Raw genomic sequence first — 13,112 nt, forward strand, 5'->3', positions numbered from 1 at the left:
AATTCCAGACATACAGGCAGGACTTGAGCACCGTAGCCAATAGTTACAAGCTGTCAGTCAGCATGACATCTATATTAGGGCTCTTCCAAGTCACATCTTAACGAGAGCTCATAGATCCAGCCCTGTGCTCAGGCAAGGATTGAAAAGGGGGGGTACGTCTTTTTGGATCCTGTGCTATCAAAATCTATAATTACAGCAGAAAAGACGACCGTCTGCAAAAGGAGAAAAGTGCCAGAAGGAATCTTCGTTCCAGAGGAATGGAATGAATCGAGAAATCCTTTTTAACCTGCCAACCTCACACTGCATGGTTCAGTGCAATTTAAGCATGCCAGCCAGAAATGGTTATGTGTGGTCAGTGAGAGCAGCAGGCTTTCTTAGAAGACCCCCAGACTTTGAACTAATCCTTTACACCTGTCTCTGCACCGACGACCCTTTAACTTCCTCCAACGGGCAAAAAAGAAGTGCAACAACACCTGCTGAGCAGTGACCAGAGAGCAGGAGATCTAATTGAACATGGTCACAGTGACAGGAACAAAAACCAAAGAACTACATGACCGACAGTACAGACAGAGAAATGTCTTGCACTGATAAAAAGCCCATTTATTATAGGCAGCTTGTTCCCCTGTTAAAGCCAAGACACTGTATTAAAACGAGATGAGTCATTTCATTCAATTAAACAGTGTTTACGATGCATAAAAGATGAAGACACGCGTCTAGGCAAAGTCGCCATGTTTCATTTGAGAGACAATTTAGACAGTGACCTATTTAAGTAACAAGTCTTATGCTTAATGCAATTTAAGCATGCTTTTGGCCCCATTTCTGAGACGCATGAGTTTGTTGTGTGTTGTGCAGTGCACAGGGAAACGGGAGGGGCGATAAGGTGCGCCGGACAGTTAGTTGAATATCTGACAATCCCTCAAACTCAGTGCTTTTTGGGACATAGCGACATGAGATTGGTTGAGCGGTTGCAACATCATTCCTGCCTGTTTGAGGTTTCCTCCTCCGATCACAAAAGACATACCAGAGAGAAATGTGAAATCTGTTTTAAATATATATTTACATTTTGGCACACAGAATGAGACATATAGACAAGCCAGCAGGTTTTTCCCGTAGTTTTGAAAGCAAATCAACTTCTATTTCCTCGACAATTGGAAGTCTGGAGGAGTCGATGGGTCAAGGAGCTTGGCTTGATGATCGGACTGTACAATTTGAGCACATCAATTTTGAGATTTGGCAACTTACTTTTTCAGCATGAGTTGAATTTAAAGTCACAATATAAAAAAAAAGACAAAGAACAATGAACCCTCTAGTACTTTGAATACACTGTTCCAAAGGCAAAACAGGATACTAGTCCTTGGCCACACAACCAATACACTATCACAACTTCAAAGCTTAAAGTCACTTGAACCTCACAGTCAAAGTCACTGTCTTAATTAAAATAAAGTCCATAGAAGCCATAATAACAAACACATTACTGTCATCATACTTGGATTGTGTTGCCACAAATTCCCTTAAATCACTAATTCCACCTTCCTGTGTTGACATATGATCTCATGTTCACTCAATGGCAGCCTGTAGCTTCAGTTTGACGCTTCTTTTGATGTCATTCATTAACAAAGTAGGGAAAGAAAAGGCAGATTTTTCTGCACCGCTTTTCTTCCTCTGTTATTACCTCATCGCACACCATAAATCTTTTTTCCTCTGTGCTTTTACTTGTTCTTGCTTTGTCTGAATATGGGCCATCTAAGGGCGTTATAGCTGCAGGGGTCAACGCTTCTTCTCTTTCCTTTTCTCTGGCACTCCCTCTTCGATCATTTGCCAACCTTTTGTATGGCAGGATTTTTATGTTGTTTGCTTTTCTGCTTTTGGAGCTGTGACATCTCAGACTTGTCTGATGATAAAAAGACGCCTGGTGCAGCTGTGCCTGTTGCTCCCATCTCATTTATCATTAGCAACTTAAAGATCAACTGTGTTTCATGAAGATGAAATGGAACAAAGATGATATCAGACACTATTTTGACCAAGATGATTTCAGGAGACCTGGCGACAGCTGAGGACCAGAGGTCAGAAGAGTTAATGATGATGGTTGAGTCAAAACCTGTCATCCCTACTCCTGTGAGTAGGGACAGACACTGTGTATTTGTGTGTGCATTTGTTAGGAAGGTGTGTGTCTGTGTTGGTAATGGAGGTGTCTGGAAAATTCCAAGTAAAAGTTCACAAAGTGTTGTTTATCTGAAAACATATGTGTTGCCAGTGCCATGAATATAATAGTCATAAATAACTCTTATTATATAAATGCTAATATATATTATCTATAGTTTTCTTTATATTCCATTAAGAATAAATATGCCAAAATAATTCTGGTAACAAATGCAATGACAACTATTAATCTAGCACTTCTTGGGTTTTTTGTTTTGTCTGCGTTTGAAGATAATGAGTGAATTTGAATCTTTCTGTAAATGATTCCTTTAAGAAACAAATTAGATAATTTCAATTAGTTTGTGTTAAGGTCTAGCAGAGGGCATTGTAAAAATGATTACTCATTAATAGAAATCCAGGGGGAAACTTGAGAACAAAGCCATGCTGACCTTATAATTACGGCTACAAAAGATCCAGCATCATGTGGAGTTTTGGGGATTTGTCATAGTCAGAAAAATAACAGAAAACCATGAGACTGTTAATCAACAACTTTTTTCAACAAGGTGTTAGCTTACTCTGTGACAACAAATGTGAAAAGTCCTGTGTGAGCATAATTAGCCTGTGGTATGGTCGATGGACTGCAATCAAACTAGTGTGAATGAATAAAGTGCCAGTTTCCATTTATTCAAAACTTGACTTTTGTTTTAAAATGGCAGCTCCATTCTGCTGCATGTACTACATTAGAGTGAAGTCCAAGTGATACAATGTTGATTTACAACACGTATTACCTAAATATTTGAAGCCAAACTTTTGTTAAGTGAATTTAAGCTGAACTTGAACTGAACCTAATGGTCCCTTTGAGGCAATATGTCACTCTGAACCACTTGAAATGTTGTGCTCATCTATAATCACCCCCGTCAGTTTGTTTTAACCCTTAAAACACACCCCACAGTTTTGTGCACAAGCCAGAAACTTAAGTACCTAAAATACATGCTGGTCTCCTTTGAAACTCAGTAAATTTTAAGAGTTAGAGAAAGATAATGAACCAAATCTACAGAGTCACAAACATGACAGTTTGGTTTTGCCTCACCCATTTTTCTTGGCATAAAAAGGAAACATAAAGCCTGAAGTTTAACCTTTTGTTTGAAAAACAGTTTGGAGCCGCAGCCACAAGTCTGAACTAATTCTATGCCAACAGCTGTTACTGCGATACAGGGATGTTAAAACACTTTGCACAGATATAATCAGAAGACTCGCAGCTTTCAAAACAATGTATTATTTGGCAATGCACACGCACTGAACTCTGGATAATCTCCAGACATTCTCCGGAGGGGCTTTTTGTGAAAAAACAAATGTCGGAGTGAGAGGCTCCAGACTTTTACCGGACTATCTCCGCCCAGCTCTGAAGTTAAAAAAAATTCCAGAATATCAGAATGACCCTTTTTTGAAACACAGCAGGAGATCTTCTGCAGGATTCACTGTGAATGAGTGCATTCAAGGCGGCTCTTTATACACCACAGATATAAAAATGTGTCAAGAGAACTTTTGGTGATAAGGGCCAATGCTGGTGTCAATGTGCTGTAACTGTGGTTCAGTTATTTCTGTGAGTGGTGACGATGTTTTTGGTCGGTTGATTTGGAATAAGAGTAAAGGCTTGTTCGCACCAGGCCACTCCCCCCCCCCACTCCAAGTGGCCACTGCTCTTTCTTTTTATCTGTGAGCCTTCTGCCGCCACAGCGACAAACAGCTCCTGTTTAGGACGAAAGCACCGAACCTCGTTGGTCTTAAAGGGAAAGCACAACACAGTATTTACAATGAAAACTTGAAATGATGACTTTTGCTAACAACCAGTTAGAGAGGTTTCAGACAATCACCTTTACTATTTGACACAATATTTCATCCTGAATATATATTTGTTTTATTGTATAGATTGTATGGATAATGTCCCTTAGTTACAATTTAGGTTCACAAAGTCTACTACACGTTGCCAGTCTGGACACATGTAGTGGTTTATCCCCTTCACAGTGTGGTAATAATCTTAACCAGGCAGGAGCAACAAGTCATCTTTATCCAGCTGAGGCCTGGCGAGCTGCTCGGCCAGCTTATGAGAAGTTATGACAACGCTGTGCTCAATAGGGGCTTTGATCATGCTTTATGGGAGAGCATGGGACTTTGATCCGCGACAGCTATCTTTATGGGCTTTGCCTCATACACAGGAACTGTAGCGTACGACTGAGCACCACAAGAGAACTACACACAGAGATGAAAATTACTATTTTAGTATTTAGAACCAGTCACGTTTTATGCATTCTATGCATGGCCCCTCATGAATGTTGAGTGTAGTAATTGTAACTCGCTTTGGACAAATGACATGTAATGTAATAATGTAATGTAATGTTGTAAATCATTTTTTTATTAATATTATCTTTGTTTGAAAACCCCTTTGTGACAAAGTGAAAACATGTTTAAGAGCCCCTAAGGTAGTGCTTCATTAATCCATATATTTTATGTTTCAAAGGTGTCATATAAATCCAATTTATTATGGCCATTCACGTATACATGTGTGTGCTATAGAAATATGCTGGATTTACATTCACAACAGTTGCTAGCAACAAGGTTGGTCACACTTTTCACTCATGTTGCATTCAACACTGTTGGTCAGTTAGATTGATGCCATTTGTTTTCTTATGGAAAAGAGTCATGTCGTAGGAATGTGACAAATTAGGTAAGGATATGTTGTGACAGATAAAACCCTACCAGGAAGTGACTGGAGGGTTTGAAAACTCTGGAGTGTTGATGAATCCTGTCCTGGATACATCTCAATAATTGTAAGGTTAACGGGATACAACGGACTACTACTTAAAGTGCTATAAACAAGGGACAGAATACTTGGTAAATGGGAATTATATAAATGTAATATTTTCTATAATATTTGCAAAAATCCCTTTTCACTTTGTCATTAAGGGTTATCGAGTGTAGACTGATTGGTAGTGTTCAATTATTCCATTTAATTATAAAATACAGAACGCACAATCATCCAAACAATCATCCCTGTGCTGTAAATCTTTGTTTTCTACTGAATGTTTGTATGCATCACACATTTATCCTGCCCTAACCTTGTAGCTGTCTTTGTTCTGCTGCAGCACAGAGGGGATTAGACACAGGATGTCAGTAGCTATCTATCACAGAGCGTTCACACAAACCCCAGGGGCCACACAATATAAACTCTTTCCAAACACAATCTCATCTTCTCAGGTGAGTTTAATAAAGTGTAACTTGACACATATAAAGAGGCAACAAACAACAGAGTAAAAGGACAAGAAACAAGCTTTTAAGACACCCAGATTGCTTGTTTCTCTCCTTGCAGATTAACTGTGAAGGTGAAGGGGCCCTCAGGGTCACATATTATCCCTATATTACAACCAGCAGAGGTGTCCTTGAGATGCACCCCCCCATCACCTGCTCCAACATAGACCTTTCCTCTGCTTTCACATTATAGATTTTTTTTTTAATGTCCCTTTTTCTTGTAAATTATTCTGTTCTGTGATCTCCCTGCAGTGGCAGACAAATAATGACGAGTACAGCAGCTTATGTTACTGCTACACTCATTATCTGCTCTGAAGCAGAAACTGAGCTAAATGCTTAAAATATTCATGTTAAAGTCTTTAACTGTCAAAGCTGGTGATGAACGGTTCCCTGAGGGAAGAAAAAGCTCTTTCTGACCTGCTTCTGTGGGTTCTGTGTAGAGGAAAGCATGAAGCAAAATCCCTGTTCAACACAGAATACAGTGCCTTACATAAGTATTCACCCCCATTGGACTTTTTCCCATTATGTACTGTTACTAACTGGAATTCAAATAGACTTAAATAAACTTTTTCCCGTTTGATCAACAAAACATGCAGAGTACTAGCAAAATAAATTTTATTGTGACACAAACAATAATGAGAACAAAAAAGTTGACATCTGTTGGGTGCATAAGTATTCACCCCCCTGTGTCAATACTTGGTAGAACCCCCTTTCGCTGCAATTACAGCTGCAAGTCTTTTGGTGTATGTCTCTACCAGCTTTGCACATCTAGAGATGGAAAGGTTTGTCCATTCTTCTTGGCAAAAAAGATGAAGCTCAGTCAGATTGGATGGAGACCGTCTGTGAACCGCAATCTTCAAGTCTTGCCATAGATTCTCTATTGAATGGAGGTCTGGGCTTTGACTGGGCCATTTTAAGACATTAACATTATTTAATCCAAACCATTCCTGTGTAGCTCTGGCTGAAAGTTTAGGGTCATTGTCCTGCTGGAAGACGAACCTCCGCCCCAGTCTCAAGTCTTTTGCAGACTGCATCAGATTTTCTTCAAGGATTTCCCTGTATTTGGCTCCATCCATCTTTCCCTCTATTCTGACCAGTTTCCCTGTACCTGCTGAAGAGAAGCATCCCCACCACCATGTTTCACTGTTTGGATGGTGTGCTCAGGGTGATGGGCAGTGTTGGGTTTTCGCCACACATAGCGTTTTGCATTGAGGCCAAAAAGTTCCATTTTGGTCTCATCTGACCAGAGCACCTTCTTCCACATGTTTGCTGTGTCTCCCACATGGCTTCTGGCAAACTCCAAACGGGATTTTTTATGGATCTCTTTCAACAATGGCTTTCTTCTTGCCACTCTTCCATAAAGGCCAGATTTGTGGAGTAGACGACTAATAGTTGTCCTGTGGACAGATTCGGTTGCAGAGATCCCACCTCAGCTGTGGATCTCTGCAACTCCTCCAGAGTAACCATGGGCCTCCTGGTTGCTTCTCTGATTAATTTTCTCCTTGTCCGACTCTTCAGTTTGGGTGGACGGCCTCCTCATGGTAGGTTTGCGGTTGTGCCATATTCTTTCCATTTTCTTATGATGGATTTTATGGTGCTCAGAGAGATGTTCAAAGCTCTGGATATTTTTTTATAACCTAACCCTGCTTCATATTTCTCCACAACTTTATCCCTGACCTGTTTGGTGAGCTCCTTGGTCTTCATGATGCTGTTTGTTCAGTAATGATCTCCAACAAACTCTGAGTCCGTCACAGAACAGGTGTATTTATACTGAGATTAAATTGCAGACAGGTGGACCCTATTTACTAATTATGTGACTTGCAAATGTGACTTGTGAATGCAATTGGTCGCACCAGATCTTTGTTAGGGGTTTCACAGTAAAGGGGGTGAATACATATGCACTCAACACTTTTCAGATTTTATTTGTAAATAATTGTGAAATCCATGTAATATTTCCCCCCACTTCCAAATGATGCACTATTTTGTGTTGGTCCATCACATAAACTCACGATGAAATAAATTTTAATCTGAGGTTATACCATGACAAAATGTAGAAAAGTCCAAAGGGGGTGAATACTTATGCAAGGCACTGTAGTTTCAGTGTCAGAGGGAATTCCAAACAGAGTGTGCGTTTGTTGGTATACTGCATTTGTAAAAAAACAAATCTTAGAACTCCACACTTAGAGTGTTGCCCTTCACAAAGCCTGCAGGTTTGTCTGATTAACTACTCCAATTTGTGTGTCAACACTCACTCACATTATTGCAGATCTTCAGAATTAGCGTCTATACAAGCTTCAAAAAACTATTAGTTTCCTGTGTGCTTACATCAAAAACTACTGAAATTTCTACTGCAGTTAAAAACATTACTGGCAGATATAGAAACAAAACTAGATATTGCTGCACTTGAATCAAATAATAACACTTCAATCTCACGGACCATTGCAAAATAACATGTTTTTTGCAAGGAAATAAGGATGTCTGACTTGGAGTCTTCTTTTAAGTGTCAGCTAAAATCTTTTTCAGGGGGCATGTTCTTGAATTTACTTGGGTGCCAGGTTATTTCTGTTCTTTTATGTCTATTAGAATTAGAATTACCTTTATTCTCTAGGCACTCTGATAATTAGTTTTCTGTTCTGCGGCACATTCTACTTTGTGTTAAATATGTACAAATTGTATTATTACTATTATTTATAAATCCTAATGAATATTTTGATAAAATAACACCTTGAAACTCAACAGTGGACTCACATAAGGGGAGACCCACAGCACTCACATAGGTTTTCAATGGAAATGTAGCTCTGAAGAGAAGCAATGCAAATCTCATCAATAAGAACCAGAAGGACTTATTTCGTCCAGGCGACCGAAATATCAGACAATACACCGCCTTCAAAGGCCTTGCATACAGTTGTTATTCTTGATAATGTGCAAAGCCTTGTCAAGTTGACACCCTCAAATGCAGAGCACGCAGATCACTCTCAGATACTGGTTGTCTGACAGAGAGCAAGGGATTGAGGCACAGAAAATAAGGGTGGTAAGGATAGAGAGAAAGAATATAAGACAAACAGTATGTAAAGAAAAATCTAGAGATTCGTATTTTGGTGTAAACAACATAGAAATTAACAATAAAAGGCTTTGCAGTATATGGAGCTCAGGAAGGTGCAGGAACATTGTCCACCAAAAGTATTTAGCCCCATCCAGATGATAAAAAGTTGCTAAATCACACATGATGAACTGCTCAGCACTTTGGACTTGTCATGTTTTCATACAGTTTCTCCCATGCGTCATAGCAACCAAACCACCTGCAGCCTACAAATACACCACTCCAACTTGCTCAAGATAATAAAAGCTGACCTTTCCTGAGGCAGCGTCGGTGGGAGTGAGACACAGGAATTCTCGCTATCTGACAAGACATGAATATAAACCAAACGTTGTGGTTGCCATAAACAACTAGAGGCGCAGCAAGAGGTATCGGTGAGGAGGGCAGAAACATTTTGCTCCAGGAGGGAAATGAGTGAGGTTAAATATTCGACCTGACCCTGGATGGTTGAGTGGGGGTGAGCTGTTTGGTGGCTCATGTGGGGTCATCAGTGCAGGTAGAAGCAGGTTAGCTGAACCTCACTTGCCCTGAAGCTACGCATAATGACATTTTTTAAAGTGTGCACTTTAATCCCAAAGTACAGTCTTGAAACTGTGGCTCTGGTCTAAGTGTGTCTACTTAACTCCAGATTAACAAGTCTGGATTGCAAACTCCGAGCTTTTGGTCAACAGCAGCGACTGGTTGACTTCCAAAAAGTTGAATCAGAAAACTAAACCCAAAATAAATGTGTGCTAAATTTTACTTTTACTTTTACTCCTACGAGTTTTGAAACTCAGAGCTCATGAGTGGCAACACATTCAGTCGCACAACTGGGGTCCAGCCATTTCCACACTGGCTTAAAGGCTTTCTCCTGAGGCCTTTCAAACCTGACGGCTCACTGACCTGACCCAGACCGCTGACATGTCAAAGACACCCCCCTTCATATCTTGAATAATACACATGAAATGGCTGTGAGAGCTAATCTTACAGCAGAGTCACAGACATGTTCCTAATGCCTTTAACAGACCCAGTGAGAGTGAGAGAGAGAGAGAGGGAGAAAAGAGCGACTCATATGCAATGGATCTCTGAATTTGTTTTTTTAGACACTTAACAGAACCTGCTGAGTTGTTCCTCAGCTTTTGGGGCTTGAAGGCTTTTGATCGTTCTCAAAATAGAAAATCAAGGCAGCTAAAGAATGAGCTAATCTTGGTAAATGGATTAATGTTTTGCGAAGCTGAGAACTGAGGAAAAATCCCCCTGTTGTGAAACACACATAAAACGGTCTCCGCGAAGAGCTAATGTTACAACTTATTACTGTGTGTGTGTGCATTAGACATAAGTGTGCTGTGATCACAGAAGTAATCCTACGGCTAATCTGGCAAATCACAGCCCTGAGGCAGATCAAACCGATATCTGACACCATCTTGTCTGACTATATACCCTCAAATTATCAGGGGTATTAGGAATATAGAAGGCCATGGTTTGTGTGTGTGTATATGTGTGAGTGTGTGAGTGAGTCTGTGTAAGATATATTTAAGTAGCAAACGCCAGCACCCGTCAGTTAAGGGGCGATGGACTGGGAAAAAAAGGAGACAAGGTCTGAAGTTTTTTTTGTTAATGTCTGGGTTCAGGGCAAAACTACACAACCGAGGCAGGTATATTGTTTCCTATATGTCTATTCTCAGCATCACACACACGCAAACGCACTCACACGCACGCGTATGCACACACTTAAACACCACAGAACAGGAAAGGGGGGAGTTGGGTAGTCTTGGAGCAAACCCAGGCCCTGTAATTCAAACCTGTCATTGCTGAACAAGAGCGACCTGTTTGGTAAATAAGAGAGCAGTTCAACATTAGAGACGCATACATCCCACGCCACATCTGCTCCCCATTCTCATGTGGAACAAGAGATGGAGGAGGGAGGGACAGACTGAGAGAGAGGGGGGAATTAAGAAAGAATGAGTGTTAATAGAGTAGGAGGAAAATCTGAGAAAGAAAAAACAAACCGAGTAGTGGAGGGCTTGGAGAAGATGCCTGCAACACAATACTGTTTTGCCTCTCTCTGCCCACCCAGGGTTTAATGTGTGCACACCAGGTTTGGTGAACATACCCACTGTGGTTACACAAACCTCATCTTTCAGCACCACCCACAATGCCCCTCTGTCTAATGAAATGGTTATGAGGGGAGATCCGACTTAATTTGACTCAGGAAAATTCCACATCGAGTAAATGAGGAGAAATAAAGTCTCATCTCTCAGATTCCCCACAACGCGCCGCTACTGTTAAAAAAGGAGCTGACATGAGTAAATAATTACTGCTGCAAAGCTTTCACCTTCTGCACCCCTGCTCCGTGGAGATGGTAAATACGGGATTATGCAAATGATTATGCAAGGCATTAAATGGTTCCAGTTTCAAATGCGGTGGAAGGCCTGTGGTTTTGGAGTAAAAGAGAAACTCACTAAATATGGATCAGTTGAGGAAAGTAGGCAGAGTTAGCAAACCAATGAGTTCAATGCTAACATTCACTTCTGAACGGAGAAGGGATGGTCGCCACATTTGTATACGTGTGTGTGTGCTTTGCTTGCAGTTTTCACATAATTTGAAGAAAAACTTGGAAAACTCCTTTCTCATCTGGTGGATAAACTTTGCTTTGGCTGTTTGTATCCCGACAGCCAGGAGGTTTGAGCACCCAAGCCATAAAAAGTCCCCAAAAACGTCAGTATAACAACACCAGGGTCCTCATTGTCAACCACAAAGGGCAAAACTTGAACTCCAACCCACTTCCTATTTCCAAACACTGTTAGTGGACTATACATGATTCTAGAAGCCTGTGTTCAACATTGGAACATTCAGGACACAGGCACATTTGAAAAACTGAAATAATTTGAATCAAAGACTAAACAAGGTGATCCCTACTAACCTTTTCAATGGTCTACACACCATCAACAAATCTGAATCTCTATCATAACTGTGACTAAAAGTGACTTATTCAAATGTTTTTTTTTTTCATCATTATCTTTTTTTAGCTTAAATATTAATTATTTACCCCCCCCCAAAAAAAAAATCAACAGATTAACACTTGATGCGTTGATTTAGAGCTTCAGCTTGAGATTCAACCAAAACCTGCTACTGCAATCAATTTGAAGCACAAAAATCAAGACACACTTTAACTTAAAACAGAAAAAAACTAACTCAGACTAAAGCTCATGAAATGTATATAAGTTAAAACCATTAGGTCAAGACATTAAGCAGTATATGAGCAATAATATTCCAATAATCACTTGGTGTTATTCCTTTAACATGGCAGTGAAAAGCATGTAATCAACTAGTGGTTAAATTATGCATCAGGCCTCTATCGGTAAAACCAAAACATTGTGTTCTGAGCTGCTACCACCTCCTCCAAAGTCTCAGGCCCAGCATGATCCCTCAGGGGAGCAGGTTGTGGGAAAGACCCTAGTGCCCAAACTGGTGATGCGTTTGCGCTTAATACACAATCATCCACACATACACAGACACACACAAACACATCAGAAAGACTCTTCCTTCCCCTTCCCCGTACCTGATTCCAGTTGCATGTGGATGACTCTGGAGGTGCTCCTGCCAGCGCTGGTGATGGTGGTGATGAAGACAGAGAGGGGAGGATGAGTGAGGAGGATGGGAGTGGGGATGGGAGTATGTGCAGCCAGAGGCGCAGCACGGGCAGGATGAAGTGGTCCCGGGTTGGGGAACCGAGCCGGGGACGGTGCCTGTGCTTGGATTCTGAAAGAGCGGGCACTCTTGCTGTCCGCAGGGGCAGCAGAAGGCGGAGTGGAAGTGACAGTGCTGGCAGCAGAGTGGTGGGGGCTGGAGAGGAGATGAGGAGGAGGACGAAGAATGGGTGGAGGGAAGGTGGAAGTCGGACAGTTTCTGGGTGTCTGTGACGGCGCCGGTGGAGGAGGAAGAGGAGGCAGTGGAGGAAGGTGGAAGGTTCTTCAGGGAGCCGTTCTGTTTGACCGTCGCACTGTTTTGGCTAAGCCTATTTGTTCGTTTGACAACTACTGGTTTCTGCTGCTTCTGCTGCACTTTAGATGCTACGTCCTTTACTGTAACGTCTTCACCGCCATCTGCGGAGAGACAGTCACTACTACAGGCAGCTGTGAGAGGGTCCTGGCTGTTGCTGACAAGTGTACAGGTGTTTGAAGGGGCATTGCCATTGGAGCCGAGGGGATGGTGCCTTCCATTACTGAAGGCCACAGGGTCTCCGCTCGCATCACTCAGGGCCATGGTCCTCTCCCAGCGGGCCTGGCAGGGACACTGTCACTCCTCTGGGAGGGAAGAAGAAAAGTGAAGAGAAACACCATTAGGCAAAGCTTATGTTGTTATGACCCCCCCCATTTCCAGTCTTTATGCCAAGTTAAACAGAAAGTTGCTACTGGTGGTAGTGAAAACTAAAAGGATTAGTGTATTACAATATTTAATTAAATTCTTAATGTTAAATTTATTTTTGGGATACATTCTTTTCAGATCAAAATCTATTAAATGAAAAGAACAGGTTATTCACACACATATCCTCGATACTGATACAATACACAAACAAAAAATTCATAAA

The 13,112-nt window shown here is 41.2% G+C and overlaps 1 protein-coding gene across 2 annotated transcripts in view; it reads right to left on the reverse strand.

The window, feature by feature from the left end:
* disp1 (dispatched homolog 1 (Drosophila)) overlaps nt 1-13,112 on the reverse strand; it is an 88,599-nt gene that overhangs the window by 14,597 nt on the left and 60,890 nt on the right. For both annotated transcript variants that reach the window (XM_062411717.1, XM_062411718.1), the window contains one exon: nt 12,084-12,828. In XM_062411717.1, the coding sequence (XP_062267701.1) occupies nt 12,084-12,787 (704 nt within the window). In that variant the 5' untranslated portion in view covers nt 12,788-12,828. The remainder of the gene's footprint in view (nt 1-12,083; nt 12,829-13,112) is intronic.

This window comes from Platichthys flesus, chromosome 18 (assembly GCF_949316205.1).
Source record: "Platichthys flesus chromosome 18, fPlaFle2.1, whole genome shotgun sequence".
Taxonomy (NCBI): Eukaryota; Metazoa; Chordata; class Actinopteri; order Pleuronectiformes; family Pleuronectidae; genus Platichthys; species Platichthys flesus.